The sequence below is a fragment of the Phyllostomus hastatus genome, unplaced genomic scaffold, assembly GCF_019186645.2.
Source record: "Phyllostomus hastatus isolate PE091 unplaced genomic scaffold, TTU_PhHast_1.1 phas_contig_118, whole genome shotgun sequence".
NCBI classification, from domain to species: Eukaryota; Metazoa; Chordata; class Mammalia; order Chiroptera; family Phyllostomidae; genus Phyllostomus; species Phyllostomus hastatus.
The window spans coordinates 1,645,979-1,672,881 of NW_025333543.1; the positions used below are offsets into that span (position 1 = coordinate 1,645,979).

Consider the following 26,903-nt stretch of genomic DNA (forward strand, 5'->3'; position numbering starts at 1 on the left):
CATTCCAGTGGAAACATCCGCCTTTGAAGTTCTTTTTCCATTCCTTTCATATTTCACTTGTTTCTGAGAAGCTGTACTGATAGCAATTATAATGAGAGTCATTTCAATGTGATGGATACATTCTCTTTTAATTTTCTGCTCTGGCTGCCACCTTGCCTATGCTGTGATTACTTTTCCTAGTTGCTACTTTTTACATTGCAAAAAACAATTTTTATATTCTATTTTAAAAAAATTTTTTATGTATTTATTTTTAGAGCAAGGGGAAGGGAAGGAGAAAGGAAACATCAGTGTGTGGTTGCCTCTTGTGCGCCCCCTACTGGGGGCCCAACTTGGCTTGCAGCCCAGGAGTGTGACCTGACTGGGAATGGAACCTGCGACCCTTTGATGCACAGGCTGGTGCTCAACACACTGAGCCACACCAGCCAGGGCCAATTTTTATATTATTTTTCCTTCTTTTTTCTATAGCTATATGAATACTGTAAAAGATTGATTTCATTCAGTACCTGACCCAGACAGTGACTAGAAAAAGAAAGTCCTGAGTTTCCTTACCTCTAGCTCAATTACACTTACCAGTTATTACAGAAAAATTACACTTGTGTTTTACTTTCATTTTAATTATTTTGTCTCTCTTGTCTCCAGTCTTTTTTCACTCCTTTGAGGCATCTATTTTTTTTTGATGTTCATTCAAGGGAAGCTGAGAGGAGGTGAACTGGATTTACTACCATGTATTTGAATATATTAGATTGATCATGTGTCAGTGAGATGTATTACAAAATTTGCATTTCCCAAGTTTCCTTATGTTATTTTCCAAATTTGCTTATATTATAGCATATAACTCTCACCCAATTTATAAAAATACAGTGATGTGTAACTGAAATTGCTAAGTCCTGGCAGACTTAGAGCAGTAACTAAGCAGGAGGTGAGGGGCAGTCAGCTTGCCCCATGAGTTATGCGCTGCACATGTGACTAACTCTCTGGAGGTGCCACAGACCCTTGGGGACTTTGTAAAACATTAGAAACCTACAAAGGTTGCACCTGAAAATGTCAAGGGGCTTGGGATTTTCTCAAATGTTTTTCAGGAAGGCTCTCTAAGTACTGCTAATGGTAGAGGGGGTAAACCAGTGTTTCCAGTAATAAATTTTCTGTTTCTTTCACCTAAGAGTGGAGGCGGGGTCCCCCAGTACATCATTATCTCAACTTAGAACCTGTTTTCAGGAATTGCAACTTATCTGTGAGTGGTTCTTGTGCTTATCTTACTTGATCAGATTTTTAAAATCCTTGTAGGTAAAGAATGTATGTTTCATTCCCAAGGGAATTTTAAGTTTAGGCAACACAGGAATTGTCATTTAGAAACTTTTCTTTCCCAAACTAGTTCTTATTTTATACTACATTTGACTTTGAACTTTCTGGCTATGAGAAATTTATGCTTATAATGAATAGAATAATTTTATTAGGGTGGGCACATTGTAAATGATATCTCAAAGATTGCTGTTCATGTAGGAAATATGAAGTCTTGAGAAATCATTAGAACAAACTTAGGAGTGTTCCTCATTCCTTCCTCCCCCCATATGGCCACCTCTTTTCTCTTTATGGCAAAGGTCATTTAAGAATGAGAGTAAGTTTTGAATACAATGGCAGTGGACAGGGGGATGAGAGAGAATAAAATAATAAGCCTCGATAATAGCTTACAAATATTGACAAGTTCTCTTTTTGAGAACTTAATTTCCCGTGTCTCCCATTTTCCTGGTGGGGAAAATGCAGCTTAAAGAGACAAACTGACTTGCTAGTGAGTTGGCAAAAGAGGGATTAAGTCTAGGCTTGTCTCATTCCAATGCCCACATGCATAACTACCAGCTTCATGGTCTTGCAGGAAAACAATACGTAAAGGAACAACTAGGGAAGAGAGAAAACAAAGAAGGTGGGAGGAAGAGAGGCACAATGAGTGGCCCAGAATCTCAGGAGTGCTGACCCAGCACCCCGTATGTGTGGAATGGGTCTCCCACATTGAAGGCATCTGAAGTGACTGTGGGAGCTTATAAGCATGGAGTTTATAAGAATATTCTAGGCTTAAGATCATTGACATGAGAGTTGAATAGTTTAACACCTTTGTGCAGGTATGAGAAGGTAAAAGTGTTGGAGAAAGTTATAAAAACAGGAGAGGGAAGATTACCCTCTGGTCATTGACTCCCTAGAAGGACCAAGATGGACTTCAGACGTTCCTTCAGCTTCTTGAACTGAGGCCAGTTTTTATGCATTTTCCCTTGTCCCTCCAGGGCCAGTTAGTGCGGACTTTTAAAGAACATTGGACTTTTGTCAGATACACATGGATTGTTAATTTTAGTTGGGTGTGGTTATGCTAACTTTTTCAATCTCAGTTTGCTGGACTCCAACAAAAATGTTCTAAGAATTTTCATCTTCCTTCATAGGCCTGCTGTGAAACTGTGAAAGTGCTTTAAAAAGTGTATTTCGCTAAACAAACACTATTTACACGAGCTCACAATTTTTTTTTCCGGAAATACATTTATTTAGCGTGTAAGAACCAGGCTATTTTCATCTCTCTCTGTGTCTCTGCCTGTCCTCTGCTACGGACAGTTACGAGCTTGGTCAATAACTGTCCTGGGAGGACGTGATGCCAGCAGCTAAGGACGCAGGTCAGCGATAGAAAAGGCAGAGGATTTTCGGGGAGGAGCAGGGGCCTGGCATGACCTAGTACCTGGTAGCGCAGCCGATTGGCGGAGGAGAAGGTTGTTCCCTCAGGGTGGCCGCTGATTGGCTGCGGGAGGAGGAGGACTGACGTCCACAGAAGTTGAGCAAACACCTCCTCCCTCCCAGCTCCCATCCCAATTCCTGCTGAGAAGGGCCTAACCTCCTGAGACCAGGGAGCTGGGAGACGGTGGGGACCGGTGGGCGCCACAGAGGACGAGGTGAGAAGGGGCTCCTGGAGGGGCTGAGCAGAGTGCAGCGGTTTCAGCAGAGGAGATGCACTTGGAGATCGCGGGCGGGACTCGGGTCTCGCTCCCAGCCCCGCTCCCAGCCCCCTGGGGACCCTGTGGAACTGGCCCCCGCCCCTCCCCCCCACGCCCAGGTACCCACCCCTTCCCTGCCGCTGCCCGGGAGAGCTAGGGAGAGAGGTTGGTGAGCGTTAGGTCCTCCCTCTCAGGCTTCCCCTCCTAGCAAGGGAGGGCAGCCAGCCTGGCTCCAAAATTTCTGAGTGGGAAGGGGGAGGGATGCAGTTAGGATTTCTTTCTTTCTTTTTTCTTTTCTATTTTTTTTTTTTTTTGAGGGGAAGAGATTGCGCTTGCCGAGTAAAATACTGGTGTTGAAGCTGCAGAGCTAAGAGCCTGCTGTATCTTGGACTGTATGGCTATCTTTAGATTGGCTGACTTGCCGGGGTGGGTAGTGGAGATTGTGGGGGGCACCGCCCACTCTGCCGCTTTCCTTCTGTGCGGTTGTTTTCCCGCTGGCATTTCCAGCTCTGGCCTTCTTAGACAAACTCTGATCACAAACTTCTCACTCTGACAATCTCGGGCTGGCCATTCTCTTGTTGGACACGGAGTGCCCCGCCCCCGCCCGGTCCCTGCCCAGCAAACTGCTACTCTGTGCCCACACTCCAACAGAGACAGGAGGTGCGAGGAAGTTGGGTACCTTGGATCTCAGCGTCTCTGAACTCCTGAGATGCTGCAGGGGCTGTGCGGGCCAGGGTCTAAGAGAGACGCTGGGCGAGTGGGTGCGGGTAAAAGCAGCTGTTTACCTGTTCTGCTTGACTGAACAGGGCTAAAGTGCCCTGACAACTTTCGGAAGACATGGGATTTTCAGACACTGATTGCAGGGCAGTGGAAGTGGGGTGGGGGCTTGGAGAAAGGGAGGGTGAGAGAGTTCATTAACCTGAACAAAGGTGAGCATTTTTTGATATGGTGGATCATCAGTTATCCGAAAGCGGAGCTGGAGCTGCGATTATGCCGATGCAACTAGTTACACAGGAGGAGATCGCTGACTCAGGCGGTGGCTTTCATGTACTTTATTTTTTAAAAAACCAAACCACTGATAGCACTTTGTGTCGAAGTGTTTATGTCTCTGCGAGTGTGTTTACTTTGATTTTGTCACTGTACTTTTCTTCCTCTCTGTTCTCCATAAAGACTCCAGTGAACCTAGGGCTTCAGGGCCTGGCGCTGTAAACTGGTGGCCTTTCTGCCAAGTGAGTTGGGAGGACAAAGGTTTAAACCAACTTTCCTTAGTCAATTTTCCATTCTCCAAAACTTGTATTTGTTACCAATCTCACTTGTCATTGGTGACAGCATCATCAGAACTTTAATTTGAATGATTTACAATTGAAAATTTCCACCTTAACTAGCTAATCTTTTATTTAAGCCTTAACAGACCTTGGCTTAGTATTTTGGGAGAGATCTTTCTGTGTTTAGGCAGTGTCCATTTAACAAAAATGTTTCCACTTTTACAAGTATTCCTGATTAATTTTTTTCATAGAAATAATACTATAAACAGGGGCAAGTTTCCCTTGTGAGGCCACAACAAATTCCTGAAATTCATGGAATCACAGAAACACTGTGAATTCTGAATGGGAAGTAACCAACAACATTGTTACCATATTAATCTCAGATGCCATTTTTTAAGATACATCCCTCTTTCAGAGATGCTAAAATGTAAAAAAAAAGTGTCTTAAATCTGGTGAAAGACACTATTGAAAGACAGTATTAAAATGGCAAGCTGTTTATCTTGAATGCCCCTGCCTAATGAGTGAAGTTGAAGAGAGGCCTTACTGGGCTCACCTCTCTTTTTTTTTGGATGTAAGACTGGGAAGTTGTAAGGGCCACGGTAAAGGCCTCACACAATGTGGGAAAGAGGAAGGAAGACAGTGTTTTCTGTTAGTGGTGTGGCTGTGCTCATCTTTGTGGAGTGGGCAGGCTCAGAGACTTTGTTTCTTAACATTTACTGAGTGCTTACGACATGTAAGGCAGTGCTCAGCACTTTTTGTGTATTAGCGCAAATAAACTTCACAACACACCCAACTCCATTTTGCAGATAAAATACAGGCAGGTTATGCACCAAAGTCACAATCTAAGTGGAGCTCAGGAGCCCAGGCCATCTGTGGGGGTGAGGAGTCATGTTCCTTTTAGGTGTCCTTACTGTTGTGAGCTGTGGGCTCCCCAGTAGCCAGAGTTAATACAAGTAACCTCTGTGAATGCTCTGTCTCCCTAGTCTTTTTAGTATTTTTGTTTCCTTCTTTAGTATGTTTTAGCTGTATCTTCATGAGTCAGAGTGCCTACTTATGTTCTAAAATTCTAATGATTTTGTAATCCACAGTGCCCAGGCACTAATATGCTTAATAGAATATTAGAGCTGAAGAGGACTTTAGTATTATATTGTAGTCTGGATGAAGAAACTGAGGTCAAGAGAAGAAACCCTACAACTACTTAGTTTCAGCTCCCAGGTCTGGATTTTTCTACCACATTATAGTGCATTTCATAACACTTATTGGTCTATGAGATCTTGGCAGGGAATAGACATTTTTGTTGGATGTTGTGGCAGAGTGGGAGTGAGGAGGGGAGCTATGAGCCCCTGTTTGGTGTGTCTATTTTGTTCTCTGCTGCATAGGTCTTTATGATGTTCACTTAAAATTGCTCATTTATTCATTCATTATTTTTTGAAGCCTTTCCGTTCTCCTATGCGTCATTCACAATGATGAATAAAATACAATTTATTCCCTCAGAGCATTTGCAGTTTAGCAAAGAGACAGACAAATAAGCAGATAAACATTTTGGATTAGCCTCCACTTCAGGGCTAACTTCGCATTCCATCTCAGTGAAACAAAATCTGTGGGCTAGAGACTAGGGGAATCGTGGGTCTCATATCTGTGGATGATGTGCGTAGCTGATGATGGACTTGAGAACATATGAATATTCTTACCAGATTAGCTAATATCAATAGAGTCCACCCACCCAAGTCTACATGGCTTTTGTTTATGTTTTTGGTTTTTTTTTTTTTACACTTCTAGGTGACTAAAAGGGTTTTAATGTGGAAACATTAAAGGATGTACCTATGCAAGCAACAAGAAGTACAAGTATGGAGAATGGTGTTACTGCATGCCCAAGACTAGTTCTAGCAAGCCTTGGGGTTGGGAGGTATTTGGATTAGTTCTAGTCCATCATCAGGTGTTCCATCAATTTGTAACTATTTTGGAGCTCCCCCAAAGATCCGGGATTATTGTGGTTGGGATAACAAATACTATGTAGTGTGGCCCGAGACTCATGCTCAGGGAGCTGTTCTCATCTACAGTCCCAGGACTGCCTGGGAAACCGTGGTTTTAAAAATATGCTTGCAGTTTTAGAATGAACTGGAAGGGTAGGTATGAATTGTTTGCATTTCTCGTCCATTACCTTATTTTGTTCAGCTCAAGGCTATTCCACCCTTTGTCTCTCAATATTTAATCAACACGTGTGCCTGATTAGTACAAATAAAAAGCACTGAGAAATCTCCACCTGTGATTTAATAGTTTTAGTTTGAATCACTGAATTATGTTCTAGTGGCATTATTTTACAGATCTAAAATATAAGGACAAAAAGCATATCTCTGACTATGGGGGCTAGAGATGGAAGATTTGGATTTAGTTTGTTAATAAGAAATTTGTAAGCCTTTATACATGTCCCACTAGAAAGAACAGAAATTAGGAGACCTTTTTTTTTATGCTTAAGTCCTTGTATTTGCTTAAAAATTGTTGTGGTTTATGTAGGTGGTTTCTGAGTTTTAAAAGTTTTTTGATTTGGTTAATGGTATAGAAAGGATTGAAGAGACTTAAGAGATTTTTGAATACTGGATGAAAGGATAAAAAACTTTGTGTAGAGGTCAGTTCTATTAATCTACCTACCACTCTCACTCAAGAAAACAAGCACAAATCAAATACATTGTCTTATGGCATAAGCAAATAAATGTAAACCTATCCAGTTACATTTAAAAGTTATGCTTACCAGAATTGTAGACTGTTTGTATTATGATTCATCCATAGAGGTTTGGAAAGTGATTGTTATAAACCATAGAAAATCCCTTATTTCTACGGCCCTCACTCCCTTCATTTGCAGTATCAGTTTTAGATGACCTTCTCTCAGGGTCATTCTGACTCTAATATTCAGTTATAATCAGTAATTGGTAATTCATCACCTGATTTTGATGGACCACTTAATTAGATGAAATAGTCACATCCTGCCCCTGTTGGATCCCATGAGAGTGAGTGGAAACTGGATTTCTGTTTCCTTATAGGAACCCCCAAATTGCTGTGCACATCTTAAGTATCCCCCACATTTTTTGATTAAAGAAATAAATCAAAACACCTCTTCTGTAATCAATAGGCAAAAGATAACTCCATCAGGAGAATTTTACTATATTAATATACATAATTGTACAAAGACCAGTCTGCTCATCATGGAAAAGGGTCTTCCCAAATACATGTGGGGTCCTCTGCCTGTGAATGCGACATTTCTTCAGATAGAACCTTTTATAAATAAACCTCACAAAATTTCCTTTGTTTCCTTCTTGTGATTTAGGGTGATGATATGCTCAGTGACCGTGGTTTATTCATGGCTACTAAAAGAAAATGGTGGGATGTGTATGGAGTGCTAAACTCTATCTGTCACCTACCTATCATCTATCTACCAATTATCTATCTATCTATGTATCTAATTATCATCTATCTATCAGTCATCTATCATTTCTATCCCTAATCACCATTTTCCTTCTCGTTTCTCTGGAAAAGGATAGAAAGTACCAAGAATATATAAGCATGTTCTCCTTGCTTGGCCTGATTCTCATGTGTACATTGCAAAGCTATATAATTTGTAAATGAAAAGAAATTCTTAAGTCTTCCTCCCACTGAGAGATGGAAAGAGGAGCTTGGCGACATCATATCCTACGTTCTATTGCTAGAGTCCATCCACTCTGGTAGCAGAGTGTGTTCCTGTCTCACAGGGCAGAGTCTGTGTGATTAATTCGCTGTGCTACTCCCATGGCTTTTAGAGTCATTTCAAATTCCTGATCAATCCTAGGGAAGTAAAATGTGTACCTTAGTGCTCTTCCTGTTTTACAAAACATAGGGGAGAATCTTTTAAACTTTATTTTTATACTATACAAAACGCTTGCCCTTCCTGTGTTGAAGGAAAGACTTTAGCAGTTGTAAGAAGGATATTAATCTCCTCCCCTGACTAGGTGACATTTCTCTTTCTCCTCCTTATTCCTCTTTTTCTCTGCCTTCTCCTTATTCTCCACGGTTCTTTCTTTTTCTTCTCTTCTCCTCCTCTTGCTTTTCCACATCCTCCTTGCCTATCGTACAGGCTGTCATCATCCCCTGGCACTGTCAAGTGACCTCACTGGAGCCAGTGGTGAGCCAGGAGTCTTCCTGCTTTGTTTCACTGAAGGCATTGCCAGAAGTAAACATTATGTTTACTTCCTGATATTCTTTGGAAAACCCACGAAATCTAGCACAGGGAAATCCAGAACAGCCCACTTGGGAATTTCTGTGAAACACTAGAGACCCACAGTGCCCTACCTAAAAGCAATTAAGAAATCCGGATTGTTAGATGTTTTCTGATGACGTTAGAATAAAGTGAATGGTAGTCCTGGAAAGTTCTATGCTGAGACCAAGTTTCAGGTTCAAGTACTTACAAATACAGTAATACATGCTATAAGCAAATCTTTTTTTCCTAAGCTCTCAGAAACTTAGACTTTTCCTTGGCAAAGGAAGTGTTTTTGGTGGCACATGGGAAAGAGGTGGATGGAGGCAGCCGGTCTGGGGGGAGAACTGGTCATTTACTGTAACTATTAAAGCCAATGCCATAAGGATCTGACTGATTCCTGAAACACGATGGAAGCAGGAACAACAGGGTCAGATCTACACAGTGTGCATCTGCAGGCTTTGGAAAAGAAGAGAAAATCCCGAGTGTTAAATGTTAACCTAGGAATCCTGCTTCTGCTAAAAAGCAGCAAGCAGCTCTACTTGGATTCCAGTTCAGTTTCTTCACCTGTAAAATGGAGATAACATCTACTTAATAAGATTTTTGCAGGAAAAAAATGAAGTATCATCTGTAAGGCATATTATGTGTAATCAATGGTAACTGTTGTTCCATTTGTTTAAAAACAAAGTTACAGGATATATGATTTGGGAATTCCCCACAACAAGTGAAAGTGAAAGCAGCTTCTCTAATAAACTCCAAGGGGTCACAATGCTGCTTTCTTTTCTGAGTCCCCACAGAAAACTTGCCTTTGCAAATACCTATGTGTGTATTACCAGTCTGTGAGTCTGTGTCTGTCCTCCCATACCACACTCCCCACCCCAGACCGGGGAGGTAGGAGGAGGCGGTGGATGGTCACTGTGGGAGGGGTGGCTGGGATCACAAATCAAGTTGGGCTGAGGGGAGAGGCTGTATTATCTGAACATGTTCCCTCATGTTAGCCCCAAGAATTGCTACAAAGAACAGAGGATGTCCTTCTCTATGAAATGCAGCCTCTGCTGGGAGGATGGGACCATTTCTGGACTTATCTATATGTTCAGAAGAATGTCTTCAGAATTGGTTTTATTTGAGAATATAGGGGTTCAAGTGCTAAGGGATGCTACGGTTTTTTCTTTGGCTTGAGTTTTGGGCCTAACGTTGTCTGTTTAAAAATGAAAGTATTTAAATAAATTAAACATTAAATAGAATACACAACAGTCTTTTATTGAAATGTTGATCATCGATATGGCTCCAACCATCCGTGTGTTCAGTTGTGGTGTGCGGCCCTTTCTCCTCGTGCCCCCCTCCTTCCTGAGGCCTTCTTAGAGGGACTCCTTGCTATTCAGTATGTTTTGTTGTGAATTGCCATTTAAGTTTTCTGTCTCAGGTGGCAAGGACCTGTGTGCCCCAGGTTTGGACAAACCTTCCCCATCTATGTGGTAGGTCTGATGCAGAGGTTGCAGTCTGATATAACAGAAATGCATTCCATACAAATTTTGATAAATGCTAGCATAGTTGGTTGAGCATTTCTGAAAGGTATGAAATCATTTAGTCCCTATATTTTGATGCCAACCTTAAACATAAAAAACTAAGGTTTATCATCCAAATGATATAGCAAATTATAATCTGAAATGACATTTGGCTTCTAAATCTACTTAGCCATATGAAGAAGGATACTGTTTGATATTTATGCTTTAAAAATTTGTATACAATTTACAGTGAGCCTCTCATCCACATTTAATAATTCAATAAATGAGTGGAATTTTGCAATCTGGAATAGCAGTTAGAAAGCTGGCTGAGACAGGTCCTGGTTTAATGTAACAGGAAGATGCGTTAGGGACAGGAAACGCTGGGAAAGGGAACAGCATGTTTAAAGTAACAAAAGTTCAGGGAGGGTGAGGGTGGGACATATGAAGGAACTTGTGTGTTTGTTTTGTTTTCTTAACTTTCCAGTCTGTCAGAACCAACACTTTCATACAATCCAATAACAATGAATTACTAGAAATGTCATCATGTGATATAAAGGCCTCTAAGTGCTAACTTTCTATTTCTGTACACGTCTCATCATGGACCAGTGAAAAGCAGTTTGCCGACAGACAGCAGGCTGCCCAACACTATGGGTAGCACTTGTAAGGAATGGTCAGAGATGAAACTCCAAAGAGGTCGGAGCTAGATTGTCAAGAATCTTGTACATGTTTAAAGAATTCCAAACTTTATGCTCTCAAAATTAGCATAAATTATCTCATTGAATTTATTTGCATAGCAGGTTAACATGCTTAAAACATTTTTGCTGAATAGTTGCTTGATAAAACATATATTTAAAAATCTATTCTGGCTTCTCCTATATGGGTTAGTGTCCCATAAGTTGTTCAATACAGTTTATATTTTAGAAATAAATAACCTGGTTTGTGGAAAATTGGGTTTGTTTGGGTAAAGGAACCCATTTTATCATCCAGGTTTCCCCATTCTCTTTTCTCTGTCTTGTACCTGTTATCATCTGAGATGGCTGGATTTTACAGCAGATTTCTTAGGACACCAGAACTGTTCTGTGAGCCCACCTGCCTTTTGTTGTCCTGTGCCCTTATGATGTCATTGCAGTCACCAGGTTTCAAGATGCTGCGCGTACATAGGACCAAACTGGGCAGGCTGGGGCTCAGCCTCTCCAGAGGGCTTCACCACAAGCCGGTGATGGCCGTGAGGCGGGAGGATGTGAACGCCTGGGAGAGGAGGGCACCTCTGGCTCCCCGGCACATCAAAGGGATCACCAACCTGGGTTACAAGGTCTTAATACAGCCTTCCAATCGGCGGGCCATTCACGACAAGGTAAATATTTCCAATTTCTTAAGTATGTGGGAATAAAATGACCCTGTAAATGAAAGCTACAAAGCATCTCTGTGAAAAGAAAATGTTTGCTAATGTCACTGAAATACCACATGGCAATATTCCTTTACTTTGGTTATAATGAGATTGCTAAATTAGAATCGTGGAGTCCAGAATTCAGCCAGTAAGTATTATTTTTATTCCATTTCATGCTTTCTCTAGCTGGAAGATAGAGGGATTGTTTTTAATTTTAAAACTTTTTTAGCTCTTTCTTGTTTAAATAATTTTTTGTTGAATTTATTTGTGTGACATTGCTTAATAAAATTATATAGGTTTCATGTGTACAGTTCTATAATACATCATCTGTATATTATATTGTGTTTTCATCACCCAAAGTCAAGTCTCCTTACATCACCATTTATCTCCCCATACCCTCTTCTACATCCCACCTACCACACTTGCCCTCTTGTAATCACCATACTCCTTCTGTGTCTATGAGATTTTATGCTTTAATCCCTTCACCTTTTTCACCCAGCCCTCTGCCCTCTCCCCTTTAACAACTGTCAGTCTCTTCTCTGTATCCATGAGTCTGTTTCTATTTTGTTTGTTAGTTTATTTTGTTCATTAGATTCCACATATAAGTAAAATCATATAGTACTGGCCTTTCTCTGACTGGCTTATTCACTTAGCATAATACTTTCCAGGGCCATCTGTGTTGTTGCAAAAAGTAAGATTTTCTTCTTCCTTATGGTGTAGTAGTATTCCATTGTGTAAATACGCCATGGCTTTTTTATCCACTCATCTACAGATGGGCACATGGACTGCTTCCAAATCTTGGCTATTATAAATAACTCTGCAACGAACATGGCTGTGCATATATTGTTTCAAATTAGTGCTTCAGGTTTCTTTGGATATATTACCAGAAGTGGAATCATTGGGTCATAAGGCAGTTTTTTTTAAATTTTTTGAGGAACCTTCCTACTGTTTTCCACAGTGGCTGCACCAATCTGCATTCCCACCAATAGTGCAGAAATGTTCCCTTTACTCCATGTCCTTGCCAACACTTATTCTTTGCTGATTTGTTTATTTTTAGTAGTTTATTTTTATTATATTTTTCCATTATCATTTATCCCCCTCATACCTGCTCCACCTCTACCCGTACCCCTCCCCCGACATATTAATTTATTGATGATAATTATTCTGAGAGGTGTAAGTTGATATCTCATTGTGGTTTTAATTTGTATTTCTCTAATCTTTAGTGACATTGGGGATCTTTGCGTATGTCTATTGGCCATCTGTAGATTATCTTTGGAGAAGTGTCTATTCCAGTCCTTTTCCCATTTTTAAATTGAATTCTTTGTTTTCTCAGTGTTGAGTTGTATAAAGTCTTTATATGTTTTGGAAATGAACTCCTTATCAGATGTATTATTGGCTTCTATTTTCTCCCATTGAGTGGGTATGTTCTCCCATTGAGTGGGTTATCTTTTCATTTTATTGATGGATTCCTTTGCTGTGCAGAACTTTTTAGTTTGATGTAATCCCATTTATTTTTTATGTTTCCCTCGCCTGAGAAGACATATCAGAAAAAAATATTGCTATGAGAAGTGTCTGACATTTTACTGCCTATGTTTTCTAAGATATTTATGGTTTTAAGTCACATTTAAGTTTTTAATCCACTTCAAGTTTATTCTTGTGTATGGTGAAAGGTGATTTAATTTCATTTTTTTGCATGTTATTGGTCCAATATTTTTAATAAAAAGATTTTATTTATTTATTTATTTTTACAGAGGGTAAGGGAGGGAGAAAGAGAGGGAAACATCAATGTGTGGTTGATGCTTGACCATGCTCTCTACTGGGGACCTGCCCCACAACCCAGGCATGTGCCCTGACTGGGAATTGAACTGGTGACCCTTTGGTTTGCAGGTCAGCACTCAGTCCACTGAATGATACCAGCCAGGGTTATGTCCAATTTTCTAAAAGCCATTTATTGAATAGACTATCTTCAACTCACTGTGTGTTCTTGCCTCATTTGTTGAATATTAATTGACCATAAATGCATAGGTTTATTTCTGGGCTCTTTATTCTGTTCCATTGATCTGTATGTCTGAGTTTATGCCAGTACCATGGTGTTTTGCTTACTGTGTCCTTGTAGTATAGTCTGATATCAGGTAGTGTGATTCCTCCAACTTTGTTCTTTTTTTCTCAAGATGGCTGTAGCTCTTCAGGGTCTTTTGCGGTTCCATATACATTTTTGGAACATTTGTCCTAGTTCTGTGAAATTGGTGTCTTGATAAGAATTGTGTTGAACTGCAAATTGTTTTGGGTACCATGGACATTTTAATAATGTTAATCCTTTCATTCCGTGAACACAGTATATGCTTCCACTTATTTGTATCTTCTTCAATTTCTTTCTTCAGTGTTTTATAATTTTTTGAGTATAAGTCTTTTTTATTTCAATGTTGAGGGATTGTTTTTAGAAGGAGGTAATATCTTTTAGTCATTCTCTCCTTTCCTTCATGGTGGGACCTCCTTATGGGAGTGGGGGACAAGGCCAATAAGACACTACTATGTTTTGTCTCATGAAACATCCCTCAAGGAAATGCTTCATTAAATAGAGGTTGTTCATGGGAGTTTGCCTTGCCATCCATGGTGGGATGAGCTTTACATTTATCATTCCTTTTATTCTTCACGATAATCTTATAGGTTTGACTCTTATTTTTATTTTAAAGATATATATATATACACTTTTTCCCTGGACCATTTGAAAATATGTGGCAGACATCATAGCATTTTACTACAAAATGCTCAGTATGCATTTCATTATCATTTTTCTGAATAGCCATCATATAATTTTCTCACCTAAGAAATTATTTCATGATATCATCTCACATAGTCCACTTCACATTCCCCATTTGTCCCAAATGGCTTTTATGGTCTTTTATTTTAACTGAGGCTTAATTAAGCTTTCTTTAATTTACCTTTATGTCTTTGTAGTTCTTTTAATCAAAAACAGGACCCTCCCCTTTTGATTTTTGTTTGTTTCAATGACAGTAACACTTTGGGAACATTGCAGGCCAAGTGACTTGTAGGATGTTCCACTTCTGGGTATAACTAGTTTGTTTTTTTTTACCTTGTGATAGTTAAGTTTGTATACTTGTGACATAAATATTTCATAAGTGACATATATTCTTTCCATTGTATAACATCAAAACCACACAAAAAAACACAGTTATCACATGGTGAGGAATGTATGATCACTTGGCTGAGGTGATTACTATCAGGTCTCTCCCTTGCTAAAATACCATTCATTCTTTGTATTTACTGAGTCATCTGTGAGATGCTGTGTTGAGACATGTGAATTTTCTGTTGCTCAACAACCTTTCAATGAATGTTAGCATTCATTGATAATTTTTATCTGAATTAATTTTTCCACGGAGGCTAGCAATATGATAATTTTGTTTATCTTTTCAAAAAAAATTATTGTAGTTCTTCCATTACCATTTATCCTTTATATCCCCTCTTCCACCTCCACCTATCCCTTATCCCCCACAGTCACCACACTCTTGCCCATGTCCATGAGTTCTTTCTCTTTCCTTTCTTTTTTTTTGCTTGATCCCTCCATACCAACCTCCTTCCCCCACAGTCCTGCCCCAGCTCTCAGCTCCATGCTCTATCTATCAGTCTGTCTCTATCTTGCTTGTTCGTTCATTTTGTGCATTAGATTTCACATATGAGTGAAATCATATTTTAATTTTCTTTGGCTTATTTCATTTAGCATAATGTTCTCCAGGTACTTCTATACTGTTGCAAAGGGTAATATTATCTCCTCCTCCTTCTTCCTTCTTCCTTTTTTTTAGGCCAATATCTCTGATGAACATAGATGCTAAAACCCTCAACAAAATATAATAAATCAGATCCAGTAATACATTAAAAAGATCATACACTATGGTCAAGTGGGATTTATTCTGGGGATGCAAAGTTGGTACAATATTTGCAAATCAATAAATGTGATACATTAAATAATCAAAAAGATAAAAATTAAATGATAATAACAATAGATGAAGAAAAAGCATTTGATAAAATCCAGCACCCATTTATGGTAAAAATTCTCATCAAAGTGAGACTCAAAGGGTCATACCTCAACATAATAAAGGCCACATTTGACAAATCTAAAGCCAACATCTCACTCAATAGGCAAACACTAAAAGTGTTTTCCTTAAGATCAGGAGCGAGGCAGTGATGTCTGCTTTCACCTCTCATATTCAATGTAGCACTGGAAGTGTTAGCCACAGTGATCAGACAAGAAGAAATAAAAGGCATCGAAATTGGAAAGGAGGAAGTGAAGCTGTCATTATTATCAGATGACATGATATGGGATGTAAAAAACCCTAAGACTCCACCAATAAACTACTAGATTTAATGAATATATTTGGATAAGTAGCAAGATAAAAAATTAATATCAAGAAATTGGTGGCACTTTTATAAACCAATAATGAACTCTCAGAAAGAGAAACTAAAAAAAAATCCCATTTACCATTTCAACAACAACAAAAAATAAGGTACTTAGGAATAAACTTAACTAGGAAGGTAAGAGGCCTGTACTCAGCAAACTGTAGGACATTGAAGAAACAAATAAAGAAATACAAACAAGTGGATGCATATACTGTATTCATGGTTGGAAAAATTAATGTTGTTAAAAATGTCCACACTACCCAAAGCAATCTATAGGTTCAATTCAATTTCTATTAAAATAGCAGTGGCATATTTCACAGATCTAGAACAAATATTGTAAAAATTTATATGGAACCAAAAAAGATCCTGAATAGCCTCAGCAATCTTGAGAAAGAAGAACAAAGTAGGAGGGATCACAATACTGAATATATAACTAATATACGCAAAGCCATTGTAAACAAAACAGCCTGGTGCTGGCATTAAGAGCAGTCATATCAATCAATGGCACAGAATGAATGCCCAGAAATCAGCCCATGCCTATATGGTCAATTAATATTTGACAAAGGAGACAAGAGCATACAATGAAGTAAAATCAGTCCCTTCAATAAATGATGTTAGGAGAATGGGACAGGTATATGTAAAAAAATAAGACTAGACTAATTGTTTTAAAAAAATAATAGACCACTTGGCTATTATTTACAATAGCTAAGATCTGGAAACAGCCCAAGTGCCCATCAGTAGATGAGAGGATTAAGATGTGGCACATTTACACAATGAAATAGTACGTGACTGTCAAAAAGGAGGAACTTTTATTCTTTGGGACAATATGGATGGACTCAACATTATGTTGAGTGAAATAAGCCAGTCACAGAAAGACAAATACCATATGATCTCACTTTTATGTGGAATTTAATGAACAAAATAAACTGATGAACAAAACAGGTAGGCCCTGAGTTATGGGTACATCAAATACACTGACAGATCTCAGAGGGGAGGGTGGTGAAGGGACTGGAAGAGATTAGCCAAAGAGCTTATGTGCATAGCCTATGGAGAGAAAACAATGTGACAAAGGCTGGGGTTGGCATGGTGGGTGTGGGGACTGGGTGGGAAGGGGGAAAAGGGGAACATGGCAGACATCTGTAATAGTGTCAACAATAAACATTAAAATAAATAAAGTAAAATATTTACTTCACAGTTATATTTAAATCATATGTGTGCCAGTGGTTATGATCAAACTACTAATTGTTCTTAAATAGGAGTATGTGCTGAATTTTCTAAGTTTTTTGCTATAAAAGTCAAACATATTAAATTGATATATTGCTAATAAATAAAAATATATGTAGTTATTCTATTATTTGTATTTGATCATAAAGATTTTATTCCTTCAAAAAATTGTGGCCTTAATTGCTGTACATTTTACTTATTAAAAATATGAATACAACAAACGAAGGGATAACTTTTAACCAAAATTACATTCCCAGGAATATGTCAAGGCTGGTGGCATCCTTCAGGAGGATATTTCTGAAGCTTGTCTAATTTTGGGAGTTAAAAGACCCGCAGAGGATAAATTAATGTCCAAGAAGACTTATGCATTCTTCTCCCACACAATAAAAGCTCAGGAGGCCAATATGGGCTTATTGGATGAGAGTCTAAGACAGGTAACTGGTGACTAACACTTATTTTTTTACTTTTCATTATTGAGTAGAGTTTTAGTTTTCTTTCAGCATCTAGGAAATGTGTCATGTTTTTCACAATAGGAAAAGTAATCTGTGGGTTAGTGCTTGAATAGTTCTGCTGCTCTTAAGGCTCCTCTGCTGCACTAGTTTGGAGTTTGTTATGAGAAATCAAACATTTTATTTTTTATTGTAAAATGGAAAGAATAATAGAAGTGTTCTCCCAAATGATTCATTATTTATAAGGCCAATTGGTTAGATATTAGCAAGTAGAATTTTTGAGCTGAAAAGAACCTCAGGGATCATCTAGTCCACCACCCTAATTTTTCAGATGGAGCCCAGAGAAGTAAAATGACTTGACTGAGGAGGCACAGCTCTGCAGTGCCAGAACTGGAATGGAGACCATTTTTACTTTTATTAACATTGTAAGGGAAAAAATAATTTTTGAGATGTGAATATTATTGAAAAAACTATTGGCTATTTAAAATACAGAGTTTTCATCCAACCAATATTTACTGAGTACCTACAATGTGTCCAACACTGTTCTTTGCAATGACAATAAAATAACCCTGTCTTTGGGAACTTATATTCTAATGGGATGAGACAGATGATAAATAAATGACTCTTCATATGTCACTCAGTGATATGTGTAATGGAGATAAACAGGATACAGAAGGAGAAAAGGAGTGCTGGGTACTGAAGAGAGGTGGCAATGCCAGTTTAAATAGGATAATCCAGAGAGTCTTATTGTGAAGTTGGCATCGAGCAAACATTTGAAGGAGATGAATAATCAAGTCTTATCCATCTGTGAAGTCTTGCAAGCAAAGAGAATGGTAATGGAAAGTCCTACAGGTCTTTCTGAGTGGAGGGTGAGAGTAAAGCTTGTTCTAAAATGCTTATTCTGCCTGCTCTGTGGAAGTGAAAGGTGGGAGGAGGAGAATGAAGCTGGTGAGAAGATTGCAAATCTAGACCAGTCAGGTTGCTAGGCTACAAACGATGGTGACTTGCATGAGGGTGGTGGAGTTTGTGATGCATGGGCAATTCCTGGATGTATTTTAGACATCTTACTTGGCAAGATTCCCTGGTGAAATGAATGTGGAATATGAGAGGGGTGGGGGAGAGAGAGAGAGAAAGAGAGAGAGAGATGACTTTGAGATTTTGGTCTGAGCAACTTTAAAGAGTTGCCATAGATTTAAGATTATGCTACCATGCAAGGGTCAGTCTTGGATGGAGGATTGAGAGTTGAGTTTAGGGACTGTCGTGTTTAATTTGTTTATGAGACATTTAAGCGTAGGTGCTATGTGGGTTGTTGGATATGAATTTGTAGCTCAGGAGGGCAGCTCCTTCTGATGCATATATTGTGGTTATCAGAGACTAGGAGGGAGGGGTGTCCAATCAGTGGCCTGGGACCAAATGCAATCCAGGATGGCTATGAATGCAGCCCAACACAAAATTGTAAATTTCCTTAAAACCTTTTGTTTCTCATCAGTTTTCATTAGTGTTTGTGTATTTAACATATGGCCTAAGACAGCTCTTCTTTCAGTGTGTCCCAGAGATGCCAAAAGGTTGGACACCCCTGGACTAGATGGAATCTAAAGCCTTGAGAGAGGATGTGGGTAGGAAGTGAGCATAGAGAAGTTCAAGGTCTAAGTCCTGGAGTAAGGATTTTACAGCATTAGAAACTAGACTAGAATCTGAAAAGATGCAGAGAACAGGAGAATTCACAAACAGTAAAAGCAATGGAAGCATTTTATAAGGTATATGAAACACATTTTTAGTAATTTGGAATATGTTAAATTTAGGCTGTAGTTAATTTGCACTGTTTCTGAAGAACAAATTCAAAAAGTAATTAATGGAAGTGATATTATAAGAAGAGTCTTTCACCTTAAGCAGATAAACTCCTTAAAAGGCACTTTAGAAACTTTTTTGTTATATAAATTTTCATCCATTACAAGAAAATTAATAAAAACAGACCCAGCAGGGCTTCTTTTTTTGGCAGCAGTTTGTAACCAATTACTTGAAGTTGGATGAATATTAAACATTCTTAAATTCATGAACATTATTAAATCATATGATCTTTGAGAAAATACAATGCCTGTTTCAAACATTCATAATTACAATGTATCAGTAGGTCTTAACGATGAATTAGTAAGATGTTTTTAAGAGAGGGAAGATTCCCAAGGAAATAGGAAGACTGTGATTTTAGTGCAGATGAGGAAGGAAAAAGCAGGCAGTCTGTACGACTTTTTAAATGAAGCTAATTGTGGAGGGGTGGCGAGAGAAAAGGAGAGGAGAAAGAAAGGGAGAGAGACTGAGATAGAGAGGGACAGAAAGAGGGAGACAGGGAGAGAGAGAATGAGAAATTTGTGTGTATGGACTTGGGAGGGAGTGGTGCTATTTTTTTAAGGTAGAGGAGACCTGGGTAAATGTCACTTAGAATGGCTGAGGGGAAGGAGCAGTACAGAGAGGGTGATGCAGGAAAGAGAAAAAGCTCAAGAGTGGTCTTGGAAGACATAGAAAAGAGCTGGCCTCTATTTAGCTCAAGGGCTTAGTTGCAGGAAGGACTTGTCTTCGTTGAGACTAGAAGTAAGCGAGGATAACCGAGGTTGTAGATATATTTGTAGATGGTGCTGGGCTAAAACTGAAAGGAAATCATGCCATTATTTGACTGACTACCACCAATGGGCATTTAGTACCCTGGTAGAACCATTCTTTCATCTCTAATCACAGCCCAATCATTGGCTTGTGACCTACCTTTTCTAAATGCTTCAGGGTGTACCTGATGGTAACTTATGTTGGCAAGTCAAGATATATTTTATAAGAGGAAAAAAGTGTGAAATGTTGACTTGCTCATATATGTGCTTTACTCATTGAAATTAAGTTTGATGTGACAGAAAAATTTTTTACTCTTTTGCCAGGGAATCAGACTTATTGATTATGAGAAAATGGTGGATCATAGAGGAACTCGGGTCGTGGCATTTGGACAATGGGCCGGTGTGGCAGGTAGGTGTACTGGGGCTTTTACGTAACCCACTTTGAAATCTGCCTTTGGTGTGACTGTGTGTTTTCTCTTTTCTGTAGCAAGGGGATGGGAGTGTTCACCTCCCATCAGTAAAAATAAACATGCAGGTGTGACTAAGGGTGATGAATATCTGAGGCTAGAATAAGAAGGTAAATCATTAAAATATATTTATCACAAAAATTAAAAAGAAAAAGAAGACAGGGAGAAGTATAACAACTATTGTTAGATTGTTAGGTTCTGACTTTTTAGAGAGTTGTGTTTGGAAGAGCAGAAGGAGAGGTAAGCTTGGTAATGAGAGTTTAGGGAGTAGAAAAAAGGGAAAAAAGGAAAAAGGTACAGGGGCAGGAGCAACAGAGGAGCAATCTAAAAAGGACAGAAGCTGGAGTTGGGGAAAATATATTTTTTACTCCTCAACCAAAGATATATTTATTTATTGATTTTAGAGAGAGAGAGAGAGAAAAGGAGGGTGGGGGGAGAGAGAGAGAGAGAGAGAGAGAGAGAGAGAGAGAGAGATCTATGTCAGAGAGAAACATCCATCAGTTGCCTTCCATAAGCTCCCTGACCATAGGTTGAACCCACAGCCTAGGTATGTGCCCTGACTGAGAACTGAACCTGCAACCTTTTGGTGTAGGAGACGACACATGAACCAATTGAGCCACCTGGTCAGGGCAACTCTGCTTGATTTTTGTTCTAGTTAGTACTTTGAACCTTGTTTAGCTGAGAAACACCATATGTTATAACTCTCAGATTAGACTACATGAAGGTCTGTAATTGTCAGAACAAGTAGCCAGAAATTTGTATGGATACAGGGCACTAAAACACTATCACCCACCCTGACATAACTGAGCACTCCTCCCAACAGCTGCGGAATACGTGTTCTTTCCGAGTCACTTAGAACATTCATTCAAACGTTCCATGTGCTGTGTCACAAGACAATTCTTCATACATTTAAAAGTTTTGAAGTCATACAGTATGTGCTCTGACTATAGTAAAATTGACTTAGAAATTATAATAGAAAGATGGCTAGAAATTTTCCAAATATTTAAAAGATAAACAATGCTTTTTGAATAACTCAAGTGGAAATCACAGGAAAAATTAGAAAATATTTTTAGCTGAATAAAAATTTAAAACAGTATACCAAAATTTATGGGATATAGATAAAGTAGAGCTAAGAAGAAAATTAATAGCACTTAATGCTTTTAATTAGAAAAAAAAGCAAGTTCTCAAATTAGTGGTCTATACTTCTATCTAAAAAAGGTAGAAAGTGAACAAGAAATTAAATCCAAAACAAATAGAAGGAAGGAAATAGTAAAGGTAAAAGGGAAAAACAATAAAATCAAAAGTTGGTTCCTTAAAAAAATCAATAAAATTTATAAATTTCTAGTTAGACTAATAAAAGAGAAGACATTTACCAATATTAGGAATCCAAGGGCGGTCACACGGTATATCTGACAAACATTAAAAGGATAAAAGAATATTATGAATAGGCCAATATATTTGACAATGTTGATAAAATGTACAAATCCTTGAAAGACACAAATCACAAAACCAACTGAAGAAAAAAATGAAAAACTTTAATATCAATGTACAAGATAAATTCCACAAATAGACATTTATCAAGAGAAATAAATTATTTTTGGTACAGACATAGTTATATATCTTTATTCATAATAATATAGAAACAGTCCAAATGCCCATCAGCAGAAGAATGGATAAATAAATTGTAGTATATCTGTAAAATGGAAAATTCAGCAATAAAAAGAAGCAAACTACTCATAAATGCAAAGTATGTATAAATCTCAAAAATATGCTGAGTGAAAGCAGACACACAAAAAAGCGTATATACTTATAATGTCATTTATATGAAACTGTAGCTAAGAAACTCATTTATACAGAGAGAAATAAGATCAGCAATTGTATGGGGCAAGGGTTGGCAAGGGTTACTGGAGTGATGAAAATGTTCTGTATTTTGATTATATTAGTGTTAATATGGTTGTATACATTTGTTAACAGTAATCAAACTATGTACTTTAAATTGGTGTGTTTTTTGTGTATAAATTATCCCTTTAAAAGTTGACTTCAGAAAAAAGATAAAAGAAAATTAAGTAGGGGTCTGCACAGGACAAGTTCTACCCCTGAAAAGAAGAGAATGGATGCTGAGGCCTTTGCTATAGGCATGCTGAGTTTTTTCTGTTTATAGGGCATTCAGATGGATAAATCCATAAGGTGGGCAGTTAGATCTTGAAATAAAATATCTGTGGTACAGACACAGATTTAGGGTAATCTGTATACAGAGAATGCTTGAAATTTGGGACTGGATGAGTTAAGAAAGAAAGAGAGAGAGAGGGGGCGGGAGAGAGAGAGAGAGAGAGAGAGAGAGAGAGAGGGAGAGAGAGAGAGGGAGCGTGCGCAGAGATTGACGAGAATAAGGCCTGGGACAGAATCCTGAAACTGACTAATGTGTAAGGAAAGCACACAGGACACTAATATGAAAGGAGTGGGCATATGAGGAGGTGCCTACAGAAATGTAGGATGAAAATATTCAAATCATAGATACAGAGGGAAGAGTGTTCTAGCAAAAAAAGGCCCTGTGTTGCCGAATGCTTCTGACAAATAAGTCAAGATCTGAAAAGTATCTGCTAAATTCAGCTATTTAGGTCACTGAAATTGCTGACGGGGTTCCTGGGGATAATGGTGACTTCATTCTCATTTGTTCATTTTTATTTTGGTATGGGAGGAATGGAAGATAAGAATAAGCCAATACAGGGGGATAGGGAAAGGAATAATTTAAGAGTGGGTTTGTTAGAGAGGCAGGAAGGGATGGGGTGTGGAGCAAAGGCGAACTTTACCCTTAGAGAAGAAGGACACTCATTCCATTTTAGCAGGATTGAAAGTGGAAGGAACACATGGGATGAAGCTGGTATAGTGCTTTTAATGGCAGAAAGGTGAGGGAATGGATAAAATGACAGCAAGGAGCCCTCCAAATCTGAGAAGAGGTGGTCTGTGCTTCTTCAGAGCCCTGGGCAGGTTGAAGAATGGGCAGAGAGAACAGCTTCAACTCCTTTGAATTAATGGTCTTTCTATTGGTCTGATTCTGCAATAGGGATGATCAACATTTTACACGGAATGGGTTTAAGGCTCCTTGCTTTGGGACATCACACACCTTTTATGGTGAGATTTTTATTTTATTTTTAAAAAATACATATCACACTTTAAGAACAGAAAACTGTCTCAGGTTGTAGACTAACTTGAATTGTGTGCTTGCTTTCAGCACATTGGCATGGCTCATAACTATAGGAACAGCAGTCAGGCTGTGCAAGCTGTCCGCGATGCTGGCTATGAAATATCTCTGGGTTTGATGCCCAAGTCGATAGGGCCCTTAACATTTGTGTTCACAGGGACTGGTAATGTATCTAAGGTAAATCCCACCTGTCTTGTTTCTGTAAAGCAGCCTGGATCTCTGAAACTAACCCAAAGGATGTGGGCATTTTGTGGACATTTCAGAGCCCTGCTTTTCCATGAATGTGCATTCTGTTTGGGGTACTTTTCTTACCTATGTACCTTTTCTGTAGTAAAGAGCAGTCATGGTCCAAACTTATGTTTTTTGCTTTTAGTTGATTCCAAGCTGTGAGAGGTTTTAAACTTTTTTCTTTTTCCTTTTTAGAGGAATAACTCATTTTTAATGGTGTAAAGCTCTCTTCTTAGGGTGATGTTTTACCTCCATCACTGAGATATTAAAAAATTTGGAAGTTCCCCCAGGATGTACTTTTTTAAGACAGATGTTAGGAAATTTAATTCAAACTAGAATTGGTATTTTTTTCTTTCTGGGGTGGAACACATTTCTGGGGTTTGAGTACACATTTGTGACCTCTATCCCCCACTGAGAAACTTGTAATTACAAAATAGATCTTTCTTCAGGAACAATATTTTACAAAAAAAGACATCACTATTTGTATTATGCTGTGAGATAAGCATCTAATTTTTTGTAGGAGATACAGTTTCCCCACTTGAAATAGCTTCTGCAGTGAAGCAGAAAGTAAAGAGAAATATTTTATTGTGCTCTAATTTCTAAATACTTTTGTTGCTATGCTGAATAAGTTAAGTAAAAACATTAAACCCCTTCCAATGCATGGTGTTCAAATTGCAGGCTATGAGCAAGAACCTCATGTGACTTTTGACTGTGCAGTCCTGGTTGCAGGGGGCTGTGTAACTGTGGGAAAAGTTAATTAGAATCTTTGTAGGAAATCCTGTTGGCTCTTTTCCTATTTATTTTTAGAGTTTTACTCATGTGTTATTTACAGGGAGCCCAAGAAATCTTTAATGAACTACCCTGTGAATATGTGGAACCGCATGAATTAAAAGAAGTTTCCCAAACTGGAGGTAAGAGGGCGAGGATGAGTGGGTGTTTTTTTACTCTTTTTTATAGTTTCTGTGTTATAATATTTCATCGCCATAAATCTTTATCATTTGTCATCCACTTTACCGATTTCTTTCTCATCTGCAAGACCTGAGGAAAGTGTATGGAACGGTGTTAAGTCGCCATCATCATCTTGTCAGGAAAACAGATGGTGTATATGATCCTGTAGAATACGACAAATATCCTGAGCGCTACAGAAGTCGTTTTAACACTGATGTGAGTATTGCACTCAACTGTTGAGTTGGTTCATGAAACAATATAGCCAGACTCTTTCCAGGAGAGAAATTCTGAATGTGTACATTGGTTTTCCGTCCCCCATATTTATTGACTGTTGTGAGTCCCTTGGATATTATGAGTTGGCCTAAGGAGTTATTGGCTTTTATTGATGTTTGGAGTGGCCTTTGCTGAGTGGTTTTGTTGGTTTCTGTGGCTGTGCCCTTTGCTTCACTGTCTTTGTTTGTACTGCAGGTCTGCGTGTACCCGGTAGCTCTAAAACATTTCCTGTGGATTACTGCTTTCTGTATTTATCCTGGATTAATTTGAATTGTTGGCAAAATGCAGTGTCTACGAGGTTGTATCTCAACATAGATTTATGCCTTCTGTAGCCATGAATTGCAACTATAACCTCAGCTTGCTCTCTTGAAATGCATACTATTGATTATAGGGCTCCAGGGTGATATAGTGAGGCTGCCTAAGCACAGGCCCATGCCCACTGTACAAAACAGTTACTTACGATTAAAATCCTTCTGAGGAAGGCACAGAGCCCCATCTTATAAGAAGAACAATATGTTTGCGTGCTCTGAAGTCATTGGTCATGCAACAGTCCTCCTCAAAAGAAACTGATAAAAACAAAACAAAAAATGCAAGCATATATGGTGATAAGGAATATTTTGAATAATTTCCATATGTTTGAGCAACATAGCATGTTTAGATTCTGGCATGAAATTTGGTGTTTAGCATATAAAGCATGTTATAGAAAAAGACTTTTACCTGTGATTTGCAAATTCTTGAGATACCTGAGAAAGAAATAATGTGAAACTAGTCCCAAACTGAAACATTTTGAATCTAGTAAATTTCCATTCTTCTTTCTCCTCCCAGTCACAGAAGGACTGGTGATTGGCTATGTCCTTAAACTTATCATGGCCTAGTTACCATGTATGCATGTTTGTAGCACATTTGTCTATGGAGTTTACTGATGTTATCTAATTTAATCTCCCCAGTATTGCTTTGAGGAAGGGCTACATATTATCCCCATCTGGCAGGTAAGGAAATGGCTCAGAGAAGTCCAGGTAGCCTGACTTAGGTCATGCTGTACCGGTTGCTGAGCTACAAATAGAGTGCTAGGTCACCTGATTCTCTGTCCTGCCTTTTTCTTATCTAGGCATCACATTAGAGAGCAAGCATATTAATATGTTTATGTTCACATATTGCTCTATCATGGGGAATTTTACACTGACTCTAGGTGGCTATTTTTTGTCTTTGACTCAGAAGATGGCCACTGACCTGGCAAATAAAGTCAACTTGAAATAACACTAAATATTTCTCATGGAATTTACTGATAGCTCTCTCAGCACACTGCATCAAAATACTCTGTTTCCTAGCTGTTGAACTTGGGACTTGCTTTACAGGTTGCACCCTATACAACTTGTCTGATTAATGGGATCTACTGGGAACAAAACACCCCTCGTCTACTAACTCGCCAAGATGTTCAGATTCTCCTGGCTCCAGGCAAGGCTTCACCTGTTGGTGTGGAAGGCTGCCCTGCGTTGCCACACAAGTAAGGATCTTCCTTCAGCAATGATGGCAGTTTTTAGCAGCAGGGCCCACTGTTAGGGCATCACACATAGGGGTCCACATATCACAAAACTTGACTGTTAATGAGGACTTGTCTGCTTCTTATCTTAGTTGACCTTTTGAGAGCATTTGACAGTTAACCTTCCCTCCCACTTGAAATCTTCCTTAACTTCTGTGGCTCTGTATGTAGCTCAGAAGTTATCTCCTCAGTGAGGTGCTTTCCAGCTTCTCTG

General features: G+C 38.7%; 1 protein-coding gene across 2 annotated transcripts in view; it reads left to right on the forward strand.

Moving 5' to 3' along the window:
• Positions 1-2,800: 2,800 nt before the first annotated feature.
• AASS (aminoadipate-semialdehyde synthase) overlaps positions 2,801-26,903 on the forward strand; it is a 66,745-nt gene continuing 42,642 nt past the window's right edge. Inside the window, exons 1-9 of one of the 2 annotated variants that reach the window (XM_045847568.1) lie at positions 2,801-2,924; positions 11,091-11,315; positions 17,246-17,422; positions 20,356-20,440; positions 23,563-23,630; positions 23,731-23,877; positions 24,761-24,839; positions 24,965-25,092; positions 26,505-26,653. In XM_045847568.1, the coding sequence (XP_045703524.1) occupies positions 11,106-11,315; positions 17,246-17,422; positions 20,356-20,440; positions 23,563-23,630; positions 23,731-23,877; positions 24,761-24,839; positions 24,965-25,092; positions 26,505-26,653 (1,043 nt within the window). In that variant the 5' untranslated portion in view covers positions 2,801-2,924; positions 11,091-11,105. Of the gene's footprint in view, positions 2,925-11,073; positions 11,316-17,245; positions 17,423-20,355; positions 20,441-23,562; positions 23,631-23,730; positions 23,878-24,760; positions 24,840-24,964; positions 25,093-26,504; positions 26,654-26,903 lie in introns of those variants that run through there. The other variant, XM_045847561.1, reaches the window with a different exon arrangement.